At 40.4% G+C, this 23,038-nt stretch overlaps 1 protein-coding gene across 1 annotated transcript in view; it reads right to left on the reverse strand.

The window, feature by feature from the left end:
* Nup35 (nucleoporin 35) overlaps positions 1-21,156 on the reverse strand; it is a 33,786-nt gene extending 12,630 nt beyond the window's left edge. The window contains exons 1-4 of the mRNA XM_004660277.2: positions 21,073-21,156; positions 15,470-15,640; positions 11,103-11,230; positions 5,783-5,840 (exon numbers count right to left, since the gene is read on the reverse strand). Of these exons, the coding sequence (XP_004660334.1) occupies positions 5,783-5,840; positions 11,103-11,230; positions 15,470-15,640; positions 21,073-21,112 (397 nt within the window). The 5' untranslated portion in view covers positions 21,113-21,156. The remainder of the gene's footprint in view (positions 1-5,782; positions 5,841-11,102; positions 11,231-15,469; positions 15,641-21,072) is intronic.
* Between the last annotated feature and the right edge of the window lie 1,882 nt (positions 21,157-23,038).

Raw genomic sequence — 23,038 nt, forward strand, 5'->3', positions numbered from 1 at the left:
CTTTCATATAAAGTATCAAACCTTACAACTAGTCTCAGGAACCCCCAAATTACAGCCAACTCACCTAGTAACCACAGAAAAACCAACTAGCCAACTCACAGCTTGTGTGTCCAAAGTAAGGGTAAGCTCACAGGGTGTCTTTAAGCCTTGCAATTTGGCACTCAGTACTCGAAAGGCACACTGAGCAATAGTGACAAGAGTGAATTAAGCAGTCAACTCAACACCAGTATTCACCGCTACCCCCTTGAGAATTCTGATAACACTCACTCTACAAAGCTCAGATTTTGAAGTTAAAACCAAGGAAAACTAACTTTACAGACCTATAACAAGTGATCTGATGCTGGGCTCATCCCTCCTCATCCTGATCCTAGCCAGCCAGTTAAATGTGATTTTCAACTTCCATCACTTCCAGAAATCAAAGTTTTGTCTCTAAGTAAAGGAATCTAGGAACTGGAAAGATGGCTTAGTGGTTAAGACACTTGTCTTTTAAAGAACAGGATGTTACATTTCTAGTACACTCAAAAAACAAAAAGGACCATGGAAATTAAAAATTACAAATCTTTAAGTGACCCAAGGAATTCCAGAAAGAAGGAACAAGGGAAATCAAGTGTAAGACTAATGACACAGTGAAGTTTCCCAGAACTGAAGGATGTGTTTTGATTAAAAAGATTCACCAACTCCTTTACCAAAACAAAAGAGGGCTGGAGAGATGGTTTAGCAGTTAAGCACTTCCTGTGAAGCCTAAGGACCCCAGGTTCGAGGCTCAATTCCCCAATACCCATGTAAGCCAGATGCACAAGGTGGTGCATGCATGGAGTTTATTTCCTCCAAGTTCTGGAGGCCCGAATGCAGCCATTCTCTCTCTCTGCCTCTCTCTCTGTCACTCTCAAATAAATAAATAAAAATAAACAAAAATAAAATTAAAAACAAAAAAAATCCCAAACCAAAACACATTTGAAAAATCAAACAATTTTCCCAAAACAAGGCCCAAGCAAATACACTGTTAACAACTTCACTGGAAGGTAGAAGACAATGGAGATATTAGGCCCCTGAAATTCCAACCTCACTCCAAAAAAAAAAATTTCCACCTTAACTCTTGAGTTTTACTTACTCTGCAAGCTTTCTGAGAGAGCTGCTCAAATATGTGCTTCAAGACAGTGAAGACAAGAGAAAAGCTATGTTGTCTACAAAAAGAATTTCAAATTAAAAACAAAGACAAACTTAGGATGGATAGTTGTACACCATTCTGAAAGAGGAAACCAAGAGAGATCTCAGTTAAAAAGTGAGCATTCTGGAAGATAAACAACATGTACCATAGCAACAGAATGCTTCATTAAAGGGAGAAAACGGCACAAAGAAATTTATACTAATAAGAGCCAGGGATGTAGCTTGATAGAACACTTTGCTGTATACACAAGGGCTTAGGTTTACTGGCAGCACTGCCAAAGAATAATGATGATGATGGTAGTAAGAGTAGTCACAGCAGTAGTAATAGTAGTAGTAATAAAGAAAAAGAAAAAATAATGGGGAATAGATAATTAGCTTCAACTATTTGAAATTGATTTTGCAAACAGAATAAATCATAATAGGTTCATTGGTTCAGAAGTGAACAATATTTATAATCATAAAAACACTATCAAAGGGATAGCAAGATACATTCACAATAACATGAAAGCTCCTCTCCTTTTTGATTGAATACTGACAGTTTTGTTAAGAGGAGAGAAAGGGCTGGGGAAATGTCTCAGTGGACAAAGTATCTGCCATACACATTTGAGGACTGGAGTTCAGAGTACTAGAACCTATGTTAAAATACAGATGCTGAAAAGGATTATACTGAGATAACCCAGGCCCAGAAAGCCAAATGTTGCATGTTCTCTCTTATATGTGTATCCTAGCTACAAATGATTGGACTTCTGTGTGAGTACAAAGAAAACTCAATAGCAGAGGCCAGTAAGCTAGAAAGGAGATATAAAAGCAACAGAAAGGAAGGGAGGGGGGACTTAATAGGATGGTACTGAAGAACAGATTAATGGGAGTAAAAAGCCCTAAGTGGGGCTGGAGAGATGGCTTAGCGGTTAAGCGCTTGCCTGTGAAGCCTAAGGACGCCGGTTCGAGGCTCGGTTCCCCAGGTCCCACGTTAGCCAGATGCACAAGGGGGCGCATGTGTCTGGAGTTCGTTTGCAGAGGCTGGAAGCCCTGGCGCACCCATTCTCTCTCTCTCCCTCTGTCTTTCTCTCTGTGTCTGTCGCTCTCAAATAAATAAATAAATGAAAATTAAAAAAAAAAATAAAATAAAAAGCCCTAAGTGAGGTCAGGGGAAGAGATGAAGTAAAGGAAAGGTGGAAGGAGGGCTAATCAAAAATCTAAGAGGATATAAATAATATGGAAACCTACTTTTTTGGACAATGGAACCCAGGAGCGATAGATTGTTACTAGAAAGTTTTCAGTGCCAGGGATGGGATATCTCCCAGTGAGTGAGTTGTTGGCCAGGAAGTCCTTGATGCCCCCAAAACATTGCAGGCCATTACTGAGACCCTTGGATTTCCACCAGGAATAGATGGTAAGACCCTACTGCTGAAGACTCCAAATAGTTGAGCTGCAAGGTCACTGAGAACTCCTGCTGGAACTGAGCTGAAAACCTCCTCCATGTAGACCAGCTGCCCGAAAGATGGAAGAAGCCACACTGCTTGTAGTTCAATGGGAGAGAGAGAAATCACGAATGAAGACTTCACAGTGGATACTGCAAGCCTTATAGTTGGCTAGCCAGGCCAAATGAGCCAACGGGTGCAATAGTGGCTCATCTGTTATGGGGGAAACAAACTTTCCTGCCCTCTAACTGGACTGGAGGCCCACTCCATGGGAGGGAATACATCCCTGATACTGAAAACCTACATCAGGGGTAGTCATGAGCCCTAGGGGTGTAACGTCTGCTGGTGTCTGGCTAACTGTATATACTATGCTCATCGAACTGCACAGTAAGCACTTCTCTTAATGTTCATAACCATACATTAATGCTACTCTCACTTTTTCATTAGAGAACTTTCTCTTTTCAGACAGCAGTGGCCTTGGGATGATTCAGAAAGCATCATGTTGCTGAAAATAAGTGACAGAGGAGTGCTCAGAACAGCAATATCACTATCACACCTTCCAAGGCTCAGGGTCCGTTGCGGAAGAGGTGGTGGAAAGAACATAAGAGCCAAAGAAATGCTGGAGCAACCATACACATAAACACAGACACAGACATACACAAACACAAACACAATTTTTTTAACTTAAAAATAACAAAATGAGAGACCTTGCTTCAAACAAGTGGAAGACCTCCACATGCATGACATGGACATGTGTGCACCCAAACTCACATTCACATACAAAAGAGAAAAGAGACAGGGGCTGGAGAGATGGCTTCATTAAGGATATTGCCTCTGCAAAGACTAAGTACCCATGTTCGACTTCACCAGACCCCATGTAAGACAGACCCACGAGGTGGCACATGCACAAAGTCACACATCCACACAAGATGGTGCACTCGCTGGAATTCGATAACAATGGCTACAGGACCTGGTTTACCAATTCTTTCACTCTCCCATAAAACAAGGCAAATATGTTGAGCTTGCTTCATAAAAAAAAAAATTAAAAATTGAGAGACAAATACTGAGATTAACACAAAGAGGACATATGCATGTATTCTCTGTCTCTCACCATATGCTACCCTGATGCCACCTTGGACTCTGCAGCAAGAAGGCCAGTATCACTATGACCCTAAATGTTGGGTCAGAACATGTCCTAAATAAACTTACCTTTGTTAGAGCTTTCCCACTGTATTATATGTGTTATGTGCTAGTTATAGATCTACTGTTGAGTTCTTGCTTCTTATATCCCATTTTCTTTTGTTACTATGTTCTTCTGTTTCCCTAAATTCTTCTTGTCACTACCATCTCCCATTTGGTTTATCCTGGTAGTCTCCAAAAGGGTCTTCCTGCTCTCACCTAACATCCTAACCTTACAACAATCTTGGGCACAAATCAAATGTAACACTGATCTGTAAGGCCCTATAATAAATACATCTATCTCCATTATTTCTCTGATGTAATTTTCTACTACACTCCCCTTCACTCATCTACTTCATTCCTTCCTGTCTCATCTTCATCCTTGAACACTAGACACCTCTTTTTTAAATGCTTCACTTACTTCAAGTTTTTGAGCAAATGTTACTTTCACCTACCTGTGGTAAACAGACTAAAAAACATTTTGCCCTCAAAAAACATGTCATGACCTAATCTTCAGAGTATATGACTGCCCTAAATTATTGGCAAAGTGGGAATACAGCTGCAGAATTAAGGCCTTTTAACACTGGGAGATTACCTGAGCTGACACAGGAGGGCCCAATGTGTTCACTGTTTTTAAAAAAAGAGAGTGAGATGTGACTATGGTAGAATGATCAGAGCAGAAATTGCTGGCGCTAAAAAAAGAGAGGCTACAGTTAATTGACTAGGTCAGTTTTCTAAGCCTTCTGGGGGGATGTAAGTTGACAATTCAATGGGCTAACCAGAGTTGAATGGTACTAGCTACTGTCAGAACAAAAAGGAAATTATTGCTAATATGTTTTAACCTAGCACTGACATAGTAGAAAATGACACTGCATTTCAGAGCAAAAAAAAAAAAAAAGCCCTCTGCTTGGACTTCCCTGCACAACCATTGCCTAATAAAATTTATTAGCCCTTTGGAAAAAAAAAAAAAAAAAAAGAGAGAGGCTATGCCACAAGTGGTGGTACATGTCTTTAATGCAATCACTGGAGAGACTGAGGCAGAAGGATTGCTATGAGTTGTTCAAGGGCAGCCTGAGACTATATAGTGAATTCCAGGCCAACCTGGGATACAGTGAGACTACCTTGAAAAAACAAAAACAAAAACAAAAACAAAACAGAGTAAGTGGCCATAAGTTCAGAAATGTGAGTAAATAAACAGAGAAAGTGGGAAAGTAGATCTCTGAGAACCACAACCCTTCCAATGCCCTAATTTGAGCACAGTAGGTGCTATTTCAAACCTCTGACCACCAGAACTGCAAAATTACACATTTGTACTGGTTAAGCCATTTTTCAGCTTATGGTAATAATTTATTATGGGAGCAGTAAAGCAAGACCTTGTCCACAGAAATAAAAACTACTGTAAGCTCCTACCCTGTGCTGTTTCATTTTTTCCTACACAAAATGTATCACCTTCTAATGAATTTTATAATGTACTTACTTTGTTTATAAACATAAATCCTATAACAAATATATCTTGAGATTGTCTTCAGGTCCCCATGTTTAAAGAGAAAAGTAACAATTTTGGAAGTTAGCAAAGGATGCTACCTATGTAATAATAGACTGTTGTTAAAAGGAATCACTTGAAGCTGGACGTGGTGGTGCATGCCTTTAATCTCAGCACCTTGGAGGCTGAGGTATGAGGATTGCTGTGAGTTCAAGGCCAGCCTGAGACTATACAGTGAATTACAACAGGTAAGTCTGGGCTAGAGTGAAACCTTACCTCAAAAAACCGAAAGAAAAAAAAGGAACCACTTGGGGTTATAAAGATGGCTTAGTGGTTGAGGTGCTTGCCTACAAAGCCCAGTGACCCAGGTTCAATTCCCCAGTACCCATGTAACAGCCAGATGCACAAAGTGGCACATGCATCTGGAGTTTGCTTACAGCAGCTAGAGACCTGCTGTGCCCATTCTCTCAGTATCTCTTCTATCTCTCTGTGTTTGTAAATAAATAATGTTTAAATGGAACCACTTCCTTACCTGTTACAGTTGTTGTTGCTACTCCAACAAGAGGACTCTGCATTACTGAGATGTTTGTCTGAAAAAAGGAGACCACATTAAAGTAAAACTGCAAAGTTCTAGAAGTGCTGTGAATTCAATGCCAGCCTGAGAGTACAGAGTCAATTCCACTTTACCCTTGGCTAGAGAAAAAAAATCTACCTCAAAAATATGAAAAATAAAATAAAGTCAAAAGCTGCAAAGTTCTAACAATACATGAAGATACCAACTGTAATGCATCATTTATTTGGGAGGAGGGTCAAGTACAATCAAATGAATATAATTTAGTATACTTTAGCCCAATACAGCCAAAATATCATCACTTCAAATTGCAGTCAATATGAAAACTAGACAATACAATTTATTTTCTATGTTTTTAAGATACAAATATATATTTTTTAGAATTACAACTGGGAACATTCCAAATGTCAACTATCACACCTGGCTACACACTGTACTTCAAGGAAGCCTAGAAGGGCTAGAAAGACCTATTTATCCCTGCAGCGGATTTTGCTTTCCTTAAGTAGACTAGTAACCCATACATACCATGCCTATAATAAAAATTCCCAAAACATGCTTTCTAATAGTCTTAAAACTTTCAATCTCACTAAATTTGATTCAGAAAAATATACAATGTATGTCTAAATAAAAAAGTACCAAGAACTTATCAATCTGAGATACTTTATTTCTTCTACTCCATATAATAGTGAAGAGCCCCAGATTTTAAAAACTACTGAATGTCTTACTTAAATCCACACTACTTGGGCTGGAGAGATGGCTTAGCATTTAAGCGCTTGCCTGTGAAGCCTAAGGACCCCGGTTCGAGGCTCGGTTCCCCAGGTCCCACGTTAGCCAGATGCACAAGGGGGCGCACGCGTCTGGAGTCCGTTTGCAGAGGCTGGAAGCCCTGGCGCGCCCATTCTCTCTCTCTCCCTCTATCTGTCTTTCTCTCTGTGTCTGTTGCTCTCAAATAAATAAATAAATAAAAATTATAAAAAAAAAATCCACACTACTTTTCAAACTGACACTCAAGTCATTATTATGTTTGCAGAGCAAGTCTGTCATAATTCTTGTTTCTAGAAAAATTCTAGATGAATTTCTAAATTCAAGACAGACCTGGCTTGGAGTCCAGCTCTGTATAATCAACAAATGACTTAATCTTTCTGTGGCTTACTTTCATAAGTGATAAAACACCATATTATACTTCATTGTGAGGATTAACAAAGAGAGTAAATCGCTACAGAGATTGCTCCATGGTTCAAGTCATTTTAATAGCAAATCCTGGCCAAGACTCATTAAAGCCTGATGCAAAGTGGTGCATGAATCTGTATTTCCAACACAACTAAGAAATGGAAGGTAAGACCAGGAAAATCTAAAGTTTGTGGGTTTGCAGTCTGGCAGATTGTCTGTAGCAGCAAGAGACTATTTCAACGAAGACGGATTACAAACACCTTGAAGTTGACTTTCACAGGCACACACATATGCATAAATATTTCTTCACAAAATGGCCACTGCATTCATTCATTACCTTATAGTGACTGTTATTACCAGCACAAGACCTGCACAATACTGGGCACATCAACATGTTGGCAATGGATGATGGAAGAGGGCAAAAAGAACATGAAAACAGAATAAAGACTAGTTGCAACGGGGTTCAATGGAAGGGGATGGAGGGTCAAAAGAAAGTAATGGGAAAGGATCATTATGTACATACAAGAGAATTGTCAATAAAGAGCCACGTTGTCCAGCACCAGCAGCTTCAGCAGCGGCAGCTCCAACAGTGGTGGTGCCAGCTCTGTGGGGCCACAGCTGCCAGGCTTGGCTTGACCCACAGGAAAAGCCTATGCCTAGCTCCAGAAAATAGCAGTCCAGTGATCCAGCCAGCCTACTTGAACCCACAGGGCACCAAAGAAGGATGCAAAATTGAGACCAAAATCATCCAAAAAGGTAACTGGGATTGCAGAAGGGAAGGGTCTCACTTGGTCACAAGCTGACTAGGAACCCTCAGCAGGCCAGAAATCTTAACCTCTTTGTTGATAGAGGATCTGGTTGTTATAATACCTTCTCTTGCATAAATACTTGGTGCTGTCTTTCATTGAATGTGTACATTGTTTAGTTATATTTTAGAATCTATCTGTATTTTGTTCAACTACCACAACAGGCAAACCCAACCCCTCGGAACACCTTTGTAGATACTCTGAGTCTTAAGAGCCACACCTAATACCCTAAAAGCTCCTACCCTGAAGATATACAAGATCAGATCAAATGATAAGCTAAGAATACCCAGCTAGCTAGAAAATCCAAGCATTAGCTTAATCCAAGATGCAAAAATATATACATTATAACACAAGAAACACTAAAAATCAAGACAATATAAATCCACCAAAAAGTATTAATGCATCAGAAATGACCTCCAGTGAGAACAAGTTAGAGGAAATGCCTAAGATTTCAAAAGAATGATTGTAAATATGTTCAAAGAAGTCAAAGAACAAATCAAAGGAATCAAAAGAATAAAAGTAGATGCAGGACACCAATTTAATGAAATAAAGAAGTCAATACACGACATAAATAACAATAAATAATACAATAAAATAATAAAGAAATAATAAAGAAAAACCAGTCAGAATTACTAGCAATGAAGAACAAAATTAATGAAATAAAAAACTGTAGAAAATCTCACCAGTAGAATGGATGAAGGAGAAGACAGAATATCTAAGCTAGAAGACCAAGTGGCAGATCTAATATAGTCCAACAAAGAGAAAGACAAACTTATAGAAAACTATGAGTAGGAATTTCAAAATATTCGGGACACTATGAAAAGATCAAACATAAGAATTCAAGGCATATTAGAAAGAGAATTTCACTCCAAAGGCATAGTAGGCGTCTTCAACAAAATCATAGAAGAAAACTTCCCCCAAACTGGCAAAAAGGTGGCAATGCAGATACAGGAAGCCTTTAGAACCCCAGCCAGACAAAACCTGGAAAGAACCTCTCCTCGCCATATTATAATCAAACTACCAAACATACAAACCAAAGAAAAAATATTGAAAGCAGTTAGAGAGAAAAATTAATTTACATACAAAGGCAAACCCATAAGGATTACAACAGATTACTCAACACAAACTTTAAAAGCCAGAAGGGCTTGGAGTGATATATTCCAAGTTCTGAAAGATAACAACTGTCAACCAAGGTTACTTTATCCTGCAAAGCTATCCATTCAAATAAACGGAGAAATAAGGACATTCCATGATGAAAGCAGTTTAAAGGAGTATTTGAAGACAAAACCAGCTCTACAGAAAATACTTGATAGGATCCTCCATGCTGAAGAAAAGGGAAAGCACACATATAAGGAACCTGGAAAAAACAAGCACTACTCAAATACTAGTTAACACAAAAAAGCAAAGGTAGAACCGCATCCCCAGAAAAAAAATGGCAAACATAAATACACACATTTCAATAATATCTCATAATATCAATGGCCTCAATGCCCCAACCAAAGACATAGGTTTGCAGACTGGGTTAAAAAACAGGATCCTACAATTTGTTGTCTCCAAGAAACTCACCTTTCTACAAAGGATAGACATTATCTTAGGGTGAAAGGTTGGAAAACAGTGTTTCAAGCAAATGGGCCTAGAAAACAAGCAGGGGTTGCTATCCTAATATCTGACAAGGTAGACTTTAGTCCAACGTTAGTCAAGAAAGATAAGGAAGGTCACTTTATATTGATTAATAAGAGCCACTTTGTGAGTTACCAATGTCTATCTGATTGAACATGAGGCCCACTCAGTGGGAGGGAACTCATGCCTGGCATTGAGAACCAAGTAAAAATCCTATGAATAGGAAGGTCATAGAGTCCAAAGAGAAGATCCCACTGATCTTTGTCTAAGAGGTATGGCTATACCTATCAAATAGTCTCTTAAATAACTAGGCTTATTCCCTTTAAATCCATGCTATTCTCACTTTTTGCTTGAAAATTTGCTTTATGTTTCTCAGATGGCAGCAAAAAATGGTGGAAGGGGAAACCAAGATCCATCAATGTGACAAGAAAAGCTGGACGACTACCTACCATGAGATGAGGCATCACAACAGCTAAGGCTTTAGAGACATTACAGAGTAAGTGGCAATTTATGAGTGCTGCACTCATTGCTAGCCTGACAACCAGGCTCCAAGGAGGTGGCAACAGACACTGAAAACAGTCAAAACCTATTAAAACAGGTTGCAAAGAGCTTACCACCAAAGTAAACTTATAACACATCTACCATGCTCAGGAACATTTTGCAAGAGGAAGCAGAAAGATTTTAAGTGCCACAGCATGGGAGGGACGATCATGAGCATGGTCCTCCCCTGCCCCACACACATATTGATGTATTCATGACCCCAAAATGAACAGCAATAACCCTGCTGAGGAGGGGCCTCAGTGAAATAGGGGTTGGAGAACAGGTATATAAAGGATAACCCAATGGGATTATGACCAATGCAATAGTTCATAGAGCTCTTAATTAATAAAAATAATTAAAAAGAGACACTTTCTTACTATTGTTAGTCTCATCAAAATAGAAAATTTCCACCTGGACACCAACCCATAACTGAGAATGCCACCATCAGAACACCTACACCAACAGCATGTTAAATGTTTACCTCATAAACAAGCACAGCAAGCAGCTCTTCTAGTAAAATATGTAAACAATGAATACATACACAGAAGGATATTGGTCCTATGTTATTAAAAATATTCATAAAACAAAGCTCTCAAAGCATCACTAAGGATTCCACCTTCAGATACAACCTTGAATTTGTTTTTTCACAAGATAATGTAAATACATTAAACTTCTTATAGACCGGAATGACTTAAATCCTAATCACATTCTATATGTACCATAAGTAAGGTGGGCACATGGGCAAGCAGATAAAATATACCCATAAATCTTATAGAATTAGCCACACAGAAAGCAAACTAGAGTGTCTGGCTTTTCTGTTTGGGTTTTTTTTGTTTTTGTTTTTGTTTTTTGAGATAACATTTTGCTGTGTAATTCAGGCCAGCCTCAAACTCTTTACCCTCCTACCTCAGCCTCCCAATTTCTGGGAAAATAAGGCATGTGCTACCATGAATACAGCTTATATTCTTAAGTACATTTCATGATAAACATAACTTAAGTAGTCCATGATATGTAGATGAAGCTTATTCCATGCAAGATAGTTATTCTACAACATACTTCAAGGAAAATTTTCTATTTATTGTCCTGTGCAACCACATGAAAGACACAAAATGATTAATTATGGACCATGGGAATATGTATATCACCTGTCTTCTTGAAGTTAAAGGTGTTGAGCCAAGTCCTGGGCTGGAAATGTCATCATATATACTTCTAACAGGTGGAGCTCCACTTTTATCTTTATGAGCAGGTACAACGGGTTGTGGTGGTGACCCCCCTATGACAGAGAAAAGCATACCATCAGGTAAGGAAGCAAAAGAGTTGTACATCCTTTTTTGGGGGGAGGGGGATTGTGTGGGGTTTTTTTGTTTGTTTGGTTGGTTTGTTTTTGTTTTTCAAGGTAGTGTCTCGCTCTAGCTCAGGCTGACCTGGAATTCACTAGGTCGTCTCAAGGTGGCCTCGAACTCACGGCAATCTTCCTACCTCTGCCTCCCAAATGCTGGGATTAAAAGTATGCACCACCACGCCCAACATTCTGAGATTTTTAATGCGTATCTTTGGAATACTGACCAACTTGAATACATGTTAGCAGTCACCTGGTGACCTTTTAAAAAGTCAGACTCTGCTTTAGAAGGAATAGGATGGCATCTTGAGATTATACAGTTCTAACAAGGTCCCAGGTGATGGCAATGTTGGTAAGCCACAGTCTGCACTTTGAATATAAGGTTTCAAAATAAATTATTTTGGAAATTTTCAGTTTTTAGAAAACACACGTAACTTTCTCTACCATAATGCCTAACATTTGGGCTGAATAGATGCCTCAGCAGTTAAAGCATTTCCCTGTAAAACCTAACAACTCAAATGTGATTCCCAAGTATCCAAATAAAGCCAGATGCATAAGGCGGCACATGCATCTGAAGTTCATTTGCAGCAGCTAGAGGCCCTGGCACATCCATTCATTCTCATTCTTTTCCTCTCTCTGCTTACAAATAATTAAATACGTAAAAATATTAAATGCTTACCATTTCAATACACAATGTGATCAACCCCAGAACCAGTCATGGCAGTGGTACACCCTTGGTACCCCCTACTCAGGAGACTGAGGTGGAAGGATCACCTGAGACCACAAAGTCAAGACCAGCATGGACATAGCAAACCATCTTAAACAAAATGTGATCCCATTTCTCATATGCACATAGTATTAACTGGCATCATTCTTTGTATATACCTGAGTAATGACAATCTCTCAGTGTGGAATTTGATGTCAAAATTAATCATCTTATTTATGTTTCTCACAGTTTTTATATGGAAGATGTAGAAAAAAGGACTATTTTTTTATAATTGTGACAGAAAGCTGTCATAAGTCAGAAGATAAGTAACATTAATGAAAAGTAGCTCAGGCCCTTCAGAAAGACTGCTTTGAGCAGAGGCTACTAAAGACTGACCTGGGTTTAACACTGTACCACTAAGCTGTCATCCAACTACTTACCGTTGAGTCCCAGACTCCTCTTTTGATAGTGGGGATGCTACTGTAGGAAAAATAGGAATACTATCTATCAAAACTGATTCTTAAAAATGAAGTAGTAAATATAAATAATTAGCACACAATACTTATAACACACTTGAAAGATAAGAACCAATTCAAAAAATACTGCTGTAACTTCAAATAAAATTTTTGATAATCCAGAACAATTCTGAAAAATTAATTTAAAAACAAAAAATCCCAAACCAGGTATGGTGATGCACGCCTTAAATCCCAGCATTTGGGAGGCAGATGTAGGAGGATCACCATGAGCTCCAGGCCACCCTAAACTAAAGGGAGACCCTACCTCAAAAAAAAAAACAAAAAGAACAAGACTACATAGTGAATTCCAGGTCAGCCTAGGCTAGAGTGAGAACCTACCTTGAAAAACAAAAAAATTAAGTAAAATAAAACAAATTAATAAATTAAAAATAATTTTTAGGACTGGAGAAATGACTTAGCAGTTCAGGCGCTTGGCTTCAAAGCCTAAGGAGTCAGGTTTGATTCCCCAGTACCAATATAAACCAGATGCACAAGGTGACACAAGCATCTAAAATTTATTTGCTGTGGCTGGAGGCCCTGGTGCATCATTCTCTCTCTATCGGCTTCTTCTACCTCCTCCCCCCAATAAATAAATAAATAAAATTTTATAAAGTCAACTTGAGTGCTGAAAAGTTGGCTTAGCAGTTAAGGCACTTCCCTGCAAAGCCTAAGGACCCAAATTCAATTCCCTAGGACCCACATAAGCCAGATGCACAAGGTGGCATGTGCATTTGGAGTTTGTTTGCAGCAGCTGGCAGCCCTGGTGCACCAGTATCTTCTCTCTCAAATAAATAAAACAAAATATTTTTAAAAGGCGACTTTATACCAAATAACCCCTAAAAGGCAATAAAAGAAAGGTTTCCATTCATTATTGTCTCACAGTTAACATCCTGACCCTTCTTTAGCTAATTCTCACTGCTCATATTTAAACCTCCAAAGCTACCTTTTTTTTTATGATTTTTTTTTTTTTTTTTTTTTTTTTTTTTTTGGTTTTTTGAGGTAGGGTCTCACTCTGGTCCAGGCTGACCTGGAATTAACTCTCATCTCAGGGTGGCCTTGAACTCATGGCAATCCTCCTACCTCTGCCTCCCGAGTGCTGGGATTAAAGGCGTGTGCCACCACGCCCGGCTTTCCAAAGCTAACTTATAAGGTATAAGTTGATTTTAAAAATGCTCTGTGGGTTCTGGGGAGATGGCTTAGCAGTTAAGTGCTTGCCTGTGAAGCCTAAGGACCCCAGTTCGAGGCTCAATTCCCTAGGACCCACATTAGCCAGATACACAAGAGGCCGCACACGTATGGAGTTCATTTGCAGTGGCTGGAAGGGCCCATTCTCTCCCTCTCCCTCCCTCCCTCCCTCCCTCCCTCCCTCCCTCCCGCCCGCCCGCGCGCGCGCGCTCTCTCTCTCTCTCTCTCTCTCTCTCTCTGTGCTTTCAAACAAATAAATAAAATTTATTTTTAAAAAAATGTTCTGGGCCGGACATGGTGACACACGCCCTTAATCTAAGCACTCAGGAGGCAGAGGTAGGAGGATCACTGTGAGTTCAAGGCCAGCCTGAGACTACATAGTGAATTCCAGATCAGCCTGAGGTAAAGTGATACCCTACCTCAAAAAGCTAAAAAAAAAAAATGTTCTGTAGCCAGGCGTGGTGGTGTATGCCTTTAATCCTAGCACGAGACCACCTGGAGACTACATAGTGAATTCTAGGTCACCCTGAGCTACAGCAAGACACTACCCTGAAAAACCTGAATAAGGACTAGAGAGATGTCTTAGCAGTTAAGGTGGCTGTCTACAAAGACAAAGGACCAAGGTTTAATTCCTTAGCACCCACATAAACCAGATATACAAGGTGGTGTATGCATCTGGAGTACATTTGCAGTGGCTAAGGGCCCAGGAGCAGCCATTCTCCCTCCCCCCTCATCTTTCTCTCTCTCTCTCAAATAAATAAATAAATTTTTAAAAAGAGGAAAAAAAAAGAGTTCTGTGATAAATATACAGATCATTAAGGTTATAATACTTTGTGATGACAATCACAAATCTGTGTAAAAGAAACTGCCCCCAGTTTATAAATTAGATACAGGTGAGAATCTTAATTATGAATAGAAATAGAATTCATCTTTACAATTTTTTTTCTTTTTCCTTGGTTTTTCAAGGTAAAGTCTCACTCCAGCCCCGGCTGACCTGGAATTCACTATATAGTCTCAGGGTGGCCCCAAACTCACAGTGATCCTCCTACCTCTGCCTTCCAAGTACTAGGATCAAAGGCATGAGCCACCCACGCCCCAGCTTTACAAATTTATTTAAATGACCATAATTCATCAATTCTAAGAGGTACTTCCTTACACATAAGTTTTTTTGTAACATCTCTGAAACAGACATATTTTTCAAAACTGTATCTTACAATTGTGTCACAGTTTTCCTTCCTAGTGGTACTTAAGATAATGGTGAGTTTTGCAAACAATGACATCCTGGCTCAGGTAAAACACAGCACACAAATTTTATGTCTGTTTTTCAAGGTAGGGAAATTCACTACGTAGTCTCAGGCTGGCCTCAAACTCAAAGTGATCCTCCATGTGCTGGAATTAAAGGCGTACACCATCACACCAAGCATCACACAAATTATTAATAAGAAATTCTGTGATATATAGCAGCTTATACTACTTACATCTCGATTTCAAGAGGTCAGAAGTAAACAAACACATAGCTTTATTTTTTTGTTCCATGGTTGTTGTTTATGGTTTTCTAAGACCAGTGTTGCCCTGTATCCATAGCTTGACTAGCACTCCCTATGCAGCCCAAGCTGGAATTTACCTCACCATCTTCCTGCCTCAGCTGGGATTACAAATGTACACCACCATCCTATGGCATAGCTTTATAATGCTGCACCTTTATTCTTTTGAAATTCTGGCATGTACGTTTACATACTACAAAACTATCTTAGGCATTTCACCCACCTGCAAGTAAAGGTGACCTCATTTCCATTACTCCTACTGAAGGACCACTAAGTGATCGAGGCTGTGGAGTCACTGGAGCCGGCATATCCCCCATTAAAAATCCAGGCAAGAACTGGGCATTAACTCCTGGCTTTGGAGACGTAGGTGAACCCAGCATCATTGGTTCAGATCCTAAATTCATGAAAAAAAAAATGAAATGAGCTAATAATATTAAGGTACTTCTATTACAATACAAAGACAGGTTGATATTGTATATATGTAAGTACAATGATTGTGATGGGGAGGTAATATGAAGGAGAATGGAATTTCAAAAGGGAAAGTGGGGGGGAGGGAATTACCTTGTGATTTTTTTTATAATCATGGAAAATGCTAATAAAAATTTAAAAGAGGAAAAAAAAACAATACAAAGACAAAGCAATCAAAGATAAAAGTTTGTGAAATTTATAGAGCTGGAGATAGCTCAGCAGTAAAGTAGTTGGCTGCAAAGCCAAAGGACCCAGGTTCAATTTCTGGAGTTTGTTAGCAGTGGCTAGGAGGCCCTGGCACATCCATTCTCTTTCTCTCTCTCAAATAAAAATTTTTATTGTTTTGTTTGTTTATTTATTTGCTTGAGAGCAACACACAGTGAGAGAAAGAGGCAGACAGATAAAAGAATGGGCGCGCCAGGGCCTCCAGCCTCTGCAAACGAACTCCAGATGCATGCGCCACCTTGTGCATCTGGCTAACGTGTAAGTAGATGGGCAGAATACTGGGGGAGGGAATGTCCTAAGGGAAGGGGAGGGAGGAGAGAAGGGTTAATCACAATTTAAAATTTATGAATATACACACTGTGGTGGTGTATGCTTTTAATACCAGCACTCAGGAGGCAGAGGTAGGAGGATCACCATGAGTTTGAGGACACCCTGACACAACATAAATTCCAGGTCAGCCTGGGGAGAGCGAAACCGTACCTCAAAAAATCGAAAAAAAAAAAAAACCAATTATGAATAAGCCATATGAAAATCTATTTCACTGCTAGCTAATAATATATATTTAAAAAGAGTTTAAGCAGAAGTATCTGGTAAAGGTAAATAATACTGGTCCCAAAAGCAATAGATTGTTATTAGAAAAATTTCAGAGCCGGACATGCCGGAATAAGCCTTTAATCCTAGAATTCCAGAGGCAGAGGTAAAATTGCCATGAGTTTGAGGCCACTTGAGTTTCAGGTCACCCTAGGTTAGACTGATATCCTATCTAGAAAAACCATGAAGAAAAAGGAAAATATAAAGAAAAATTTCAGTGCCAGGAGTGGGATACCTTAAGGTACCAGCAAGTTGTTAGCCAAGGAGGCTCCTGACCCCCTGCACAAAACATTACAGGCTATTCCCAAGGATCTTGGCTGCCCACCAGAACTAAATGGTAAGACCCTATTGGTAGCTGGATGTGGTGGTGTACATCTTTAATCCCAGTACTCAGGAGGCAGAGGCAGGAGGATCACTGTGAGTTCAAGCCAACATGAAACTACAAAGTAGTTTGTAGCTTGGCTACAGCAAGACCCTACCTCCACCTCCACCTCCACCTCCCCCCCACCAAAAAAAAAGACCCAATTGCTGAAAACGTCTTGGGCTGCAGTTCACTGACAAATTAAGTTGGAGCTGAGCTGAGCTGGAAGCTCTGTTGACTAGCTGTCAGGATGATGGAAAAAGCTACGCAGCCTGTTGGGAGAGAAAAATCATCAACAGTGTTAACCAGCAGTGGACTCTGCAATCTTTATGGCTGGCCAGCCAGACCAATATACCAACTGGGGCAGTGGTGCCATGTCTATTATTTGGGAAACCAACTGGTCTCTGATTGTACTTTATTCTTGCTCTATGGGAGGGAATTCCTGCCTGGTATTGAAAATTTAATAAAAGCCTCCGGCTGGCTGAAGAGATGTCTTAGAGGTTAAGGCACTTGCCTTCAAAGCCAAAGGACCCATGTTCAATTCCCCAGAACCCATGTAAGCCAGATGTACAGGGTGGCACATGCATCTGAAGTTCGTTTGCGGTGGCTTGAGGTCCTGGTGTGCCCATTCTTTCTCTCTATCTTCCTCTATCTCATAAATAAATTAGTAGTTAAAACCTTGGGAGATCATAAGCCCTAGGGGAGAAACTCCTAGTGTTGTCTGGATAAATGATTATACTGTGCCCATCAAACTGCCCTCTAAATACTTGTGTTTATACCCATAGATTAATTCTACTCTCACTTTTGGTAGAGAAACTTCTTTTTCCAGATGGCAATGACCATTGGGGGCGACTAAAAACTCACCATTGTAATGAAAAGTGACAGTGGAGTGTTCTGTAGTAAATAAGACATCTCTATCACACCCTTCAAATATCAGAGACCATTGTAGAAAAGGTGGTGGAAAGAACGTAAGAGCCAAAAGAAGGGGAAGAGTGCTTATAAGACATCCAGACACACAGTGGCCTAGAGGTTCATGACCTCACAATGGCCAAGACCTCCTTGCATAAGACCTGCGTAACAGGAGGGAAAGAAAATGGTAATATCAAAACTGGAGAGATGGCTTAGCAGTTAAGGTGTTTGTCTGCAAAGCCAAGAACCCAGGTTCAATTCCACAGGACCCATGTAAATAAGATGTACAAAATGGCACATGCATCTGGAGTCTGTATGCAGTGGTTAAAGGCCATGGTGTGCCCATTCTCTCTCAAATAAGTAAAATAAAGATATTTTATGAACTGTCACCACAGTTGACTTGTAGGATATAAAAAAAAAGAAAAAATTGAAGAATAACTAGTTGGAAAGAAGGGATTCAGTGGAGGGGGTACTTGAAAGGGGAGGAAAGGAGTTTGGTGGGAGGAGATTATGATCACGGTATATTGTTTATATTTGTGGAAGTTGTCAATAAGAGTCCAAAAATAAAAAAAAATCAAAATGTTTCCTGCTTTTCAAAAGCTTTCAATATCTGTTCTGGTTTCTCATTATTGAAGAACAATGCATTAGTCAAAAGTTTAAAAAATATGACCCAGCTATAGCACTCCTAGGCATATATCCAAAGGACTCATCTCATTTCCTTAGAAGTACATGCTCAACCATGTTTATTGCTGCTCAATTTATAATAGCTGGGAAATGGAACCAGCCTAGATGTCCATCAACAGATGAGTGGATAATGAAGATGTGGCACATTTATACAATGGAGTTCTACTCAGCAGTAAAGAAAAATGAAGTTATGAAATTTGCAGAAAAATGGATGGACCTGGAAAGTATTATACTAAGTGAGGTAACCCAGGCCCAGAAAGCCAAGCGCCACATGTTCTCTCTCATATGTGGATCCGCTTCTGTGTGAGAATGAAAATACTTAGTAGCAGAGGCCAGTAAGTTAAAAAGAAGACATAAAGGGAAGAGAAAGGAAGGGAGGAGGGTACTTAATAGGTTGATATTGTATATATGTAAGTACAATGATGGTGATGGGGAGGTAATATGATGGAGAATGGAATTTCAGAGCGGAAAGCGTGGGGGGTGGGGAGGGAGGGAATTACCATGGGATTTTTTTAATAATCATGAAAAATGCTAATAAAAACATTTAAAAAAAAGTTTAAAAAATAAGATATAAAAAAATGTAATTTAGATGGGTGTGGTGGTGCATGCATTTAATCCCAGCACTTGGAAGACAGAAGTAGGAGGATCACTGTGAATTCGAGGCCACCCTAAGACTACATAGTGAATTCCAGGTCAGCCTGGACTAGAGTGAAACTCTAACTTAAAAAAAAAAAGTTGGTCAGCCTGAGCTAGAGTGAGACCCTTCCTCAAAAAATCAAAAAGAAAAAACGAAAAAGAAAAAACAAAAAATAAAAAATATCCAAACAAGCCGTGCGTGGTGGCGCACACCCTTAATCCCAGCACTTGAGAGGCAGAGGTAGGAGGATTGCCATAGGTTTTAGGCCACTCTCAGACTTCATAGTGAATTCCAGGTCAGCGTGAGCTAGTGTGAAACCCTACCTCGAAAAACCAAAAGTGTGTGTGTATATCCAAACAAGGAATACAGAATGGCAATTACATTTTGTAAAGTGCTAGTTATTAACTTACATACTTAAAAGGAACATAAAAGATAACTCAAACCAAAGCTTCCACAAAAGCATATCTTGAACATTGGTGACATCACCAACTACCTTCATTCTATCATCCACCAAAGAGAACAAAGAAACTGTGCAAGTATTAAGAATTAAATGGAAAAAAAATGACACACCTAAAGACACACTAATCTAATAACCAGTAGAAAGTATTGGAGGAGGCTCAACAGATTCTCACTACAGACTCAGTCACTAGCCATCCCTTGTGACTAAACTTTACCTAGAAAGCCTACCACTGCATCCTGCATTAAATTGCACTTCTCAGTTTATACTCCTAAATCTTGCTCAGCTAGAAGTCTATGGATGTAAACCTTTAGCTTCATAGAGCAGTAGGTTCCAGGAAATGTTTTACCAGTAAAGTATCTGCGTTTTGGAGATCTGAACAATTACTATCAGGTAAAATCAACTTCTAGATAGGCTATCAAAAAGGATGCACATTTATTCACATTTGCATCCTCAACAAATGTACCCTCTAGTCTAGTGAACAAACAAACCTGGAACATCTCCAAAATAGAGCAAAAACAAAAAAACAAACTTAGATCAACATATGTACATGTTTTAATGTTGCTGTTTATCTGTGTTACTAACATTATGAATTAAGGGTTTTGTTTTTGTTTTTCGAGGTAGGGTTTTGCTCTAGCCCAGGCTGACCTGGAATTCACTATGTTGTCTCAGGCTGGCCTTGAACTCACAGCAATCCTCCTACCTTTGCCTCCCGAATGCAGGGATTAAAGGCGTGCGCTACCACGCCCAGATGAATTAAGTTTTTATACCATGCTGAAACAGTTCAAGTGGAACTTACAATACAATATGCCATTCCAATCTACAAAACTATCTCCACACAATATAAACCATACATCGTTGATCTCTTTTCCACACTCAGAATATTTCACACTCAGACTATAAGAGAATATTCAAGCAAGTAGACAATATTCTAAAATGAGCCAAGGTTGCCACTATTCAAAAACCTCAGCAAGAAAAAATTTTTTAAAAAATGATTCATCATATTCACTTGACAAAAGACGACGTACTCTGACAAGTCCTCCAATAATGGAAGTGAGTCTTTTAAAATCACACGATGACTAATGAAAGGAAAACACCTAGAACAGAGCTACTTTCCCAGGGAAAGGGCGGGACGGCGGAGGAGCTGCTGCTACCTTACTATCAAGGCGTCCATGACCGCGGCCAGGCTGAGTCAAGTCCCCGGGCCGAGCCGGCGGGAGGGAGGAAGGACATCGCCAGGTGACCAGAACCGCGGTGCCGCCCACCGCCTTGCGCGGCCAAGTACCGCGGTCACGCAGCCCCCGCCCGCCGCTCCCCACCACGCCGAACCGGACCGAGCAGGGCCGGGCTGGGCGCACCGGGACGGGCCTGTGCCCCGAAGACCCGAGGCTCCCGGCCCGCCGCCGACACCGGGAGCCAGAGCCCCATGGCCGCGGCCCTCCAGACCCACAACGAGGTGACAGCGCTCCGGGAACGCCGGCCGTTCACACTCACCCAGCGTAGGCGCCTGGGGCTCCACGGCATATGCTGCCATAGCGGAACGTTCACAGTTTTCAAAAATGGCGGAAACCCTGCCTACGGGGCGGGGCGCGGTGCCTTGTGGTATGCGTCACTTCCGGACATGCTCTGTGAGGAAGGAAAGTGTGCGGGCGCCATCTTGGGGTAGGGCAATCGTCCTTTGGTAGGTGTAGGAAAAGAAAATGACGCACTTTTTAAAAGACTATGATGTGGGCTGGAGAGATGGCTTAGCGGTTAAGCGCTTGCCTGTGAAGCCTTAGCCAGATGCACAAGGGGGCGCACGCGTCTGGAGTTCGTTTGCAGAGGCTGGAAGCCCTGGTGCGCCCATTCTCTCTCTCTCCCTCTATCTGTCTTTCTCTCTGTGTCTGTCGCTCTCAAATCAATAAATTAAAAAAAAATTTAAAAGAAAAAGACTATGATGGATTTGATATGTGTGTATTGACCTTGAAACACCTATATGAGCTACATTAAGAAAAACGATGAGTAAATGTAAATATTGTATGTCTACCTGTGGCACCGTTTCATTTGTATATAACAAAGAGACATATTGGTACCTGTGTGGGTGAAGATAGGGAGGATAGAGTTGCTTAAATAAAGGGAAAAACTGGAAGATTGGCACCAATCTTAATAAAAGAGAACAAACAGTTCTACATTGAAAAGGGTCCTATATTGAAAGATTTAAGAAGGGCCTTCCAGGAGGCATAATTGCACCTTTCATCCCAGCTCTTGGGAGACAAGAGCGTAAGATCACTATGACTCTATGCCAACCTGGGCCACAGAGTGAGTTCTAGGACAGTCTGGACTAGAGGAAGACCCTGATTTATGAAAAGAAAAAGGGCCTGTGGCTTATTTTATATAATCTGTGTGGTTCATTTTAGGTGTCATGTATTATTTTCAATCTTTTTTTTTGGGGGGGTTGCAATGTAGGGTCTCACTCTAGCTCAGGCTGACCTGGAATTCACTACTAGTCTCAGGGTAGCCTCGAACTCACAGCGATCCTCCTACCTTTGCCTCCCAAGGGCTGGAATTAAAGGCATGCACCACCATGCCTGGATTTATTTTCCATATTTTTTTTAATTAAGAGCTTGATTATTTTGAGAAAGAAAGCGATTTTGTTTTCTTCACACATATTTTAATATCTTCCTTTTTAGATGGCTCTTATTTAAAATGCCCAGCTTTGCCAGGTGTGGTGGTGCATGCCTTTAATCCCAGCCCTTGGGAGGCTAAGGTAGGAAGATCATTATGAGTTCCAGGCTAGCCTAGGCTAGATTGAGACTCTACCTCAAAAATCTTTTTTTTTTTAATTTTTTTGTTTATTTTTTATTTATTTATTTGAGAGAGACAGAGAGAAAGAGGCAGAGAGAGAGAGAGAGAATGAATGGGCACGCCAGGGCTTCCAGCCACTGCAAACAAACTCCAGATGCATGTGCCCCCTAGTGCATCTGGCTAACGTGGGTCCTGGGGAATCCAGCCTTGAACCGGGATCCTTAGGCTTCACAGGCAAGCCCTTAACAGCTAAGCCGTCTCTCCAGCCCTCTTTTTTTTTAAAAAAAAAAAAGAAAGAAAGAAAGAATGGGAGGGGGAGGGGAAGGGGAGGAAGAAGAAGAGGAAGAGGAGGGAGGAGGAGGAGGAGAAGAAGAAAAAGAAGAAAAAAAAAATTGGCACTTGCCTGTGAAGCCTAAGGACCCCAGTTCAAGGCTCAATTCCCCAGATTCCACATAAGCCAGATGCACAAGGAGGCACATGCATCTGGAGTTCCTTTGCAGTGGCTGGAGGCCCTGGAGCACCCATTCGGTACCTGCCTCTTTCTCTGTCTGTCACTCTCAAATAAATTAATTAAATTAAAGACAAAAGAAAAAAATTCCCAGTTTTCCCTGTTTTAAAACTATCTCTAGCCAGGGGTGGTGGCACACACCTTTTATCCCAGTACTCTAGAGGCAGA

Source organism: Jaculus jaculus, chromosome 4 (genome assembly GCF_020740685.1).
Source record: "Jaculus jaculus isolate mJacJac1 chromosome 4, mJacJac1.mat.Y.cur, whole genome shotgun sequence".
In the NCBI taxonomy this organism is placed as follows: Eukaryota; Metazoa; Chordata; class Mammalia; order Rodentia; family Dipodidae; genus Jaculus; species Jaculus jaculus.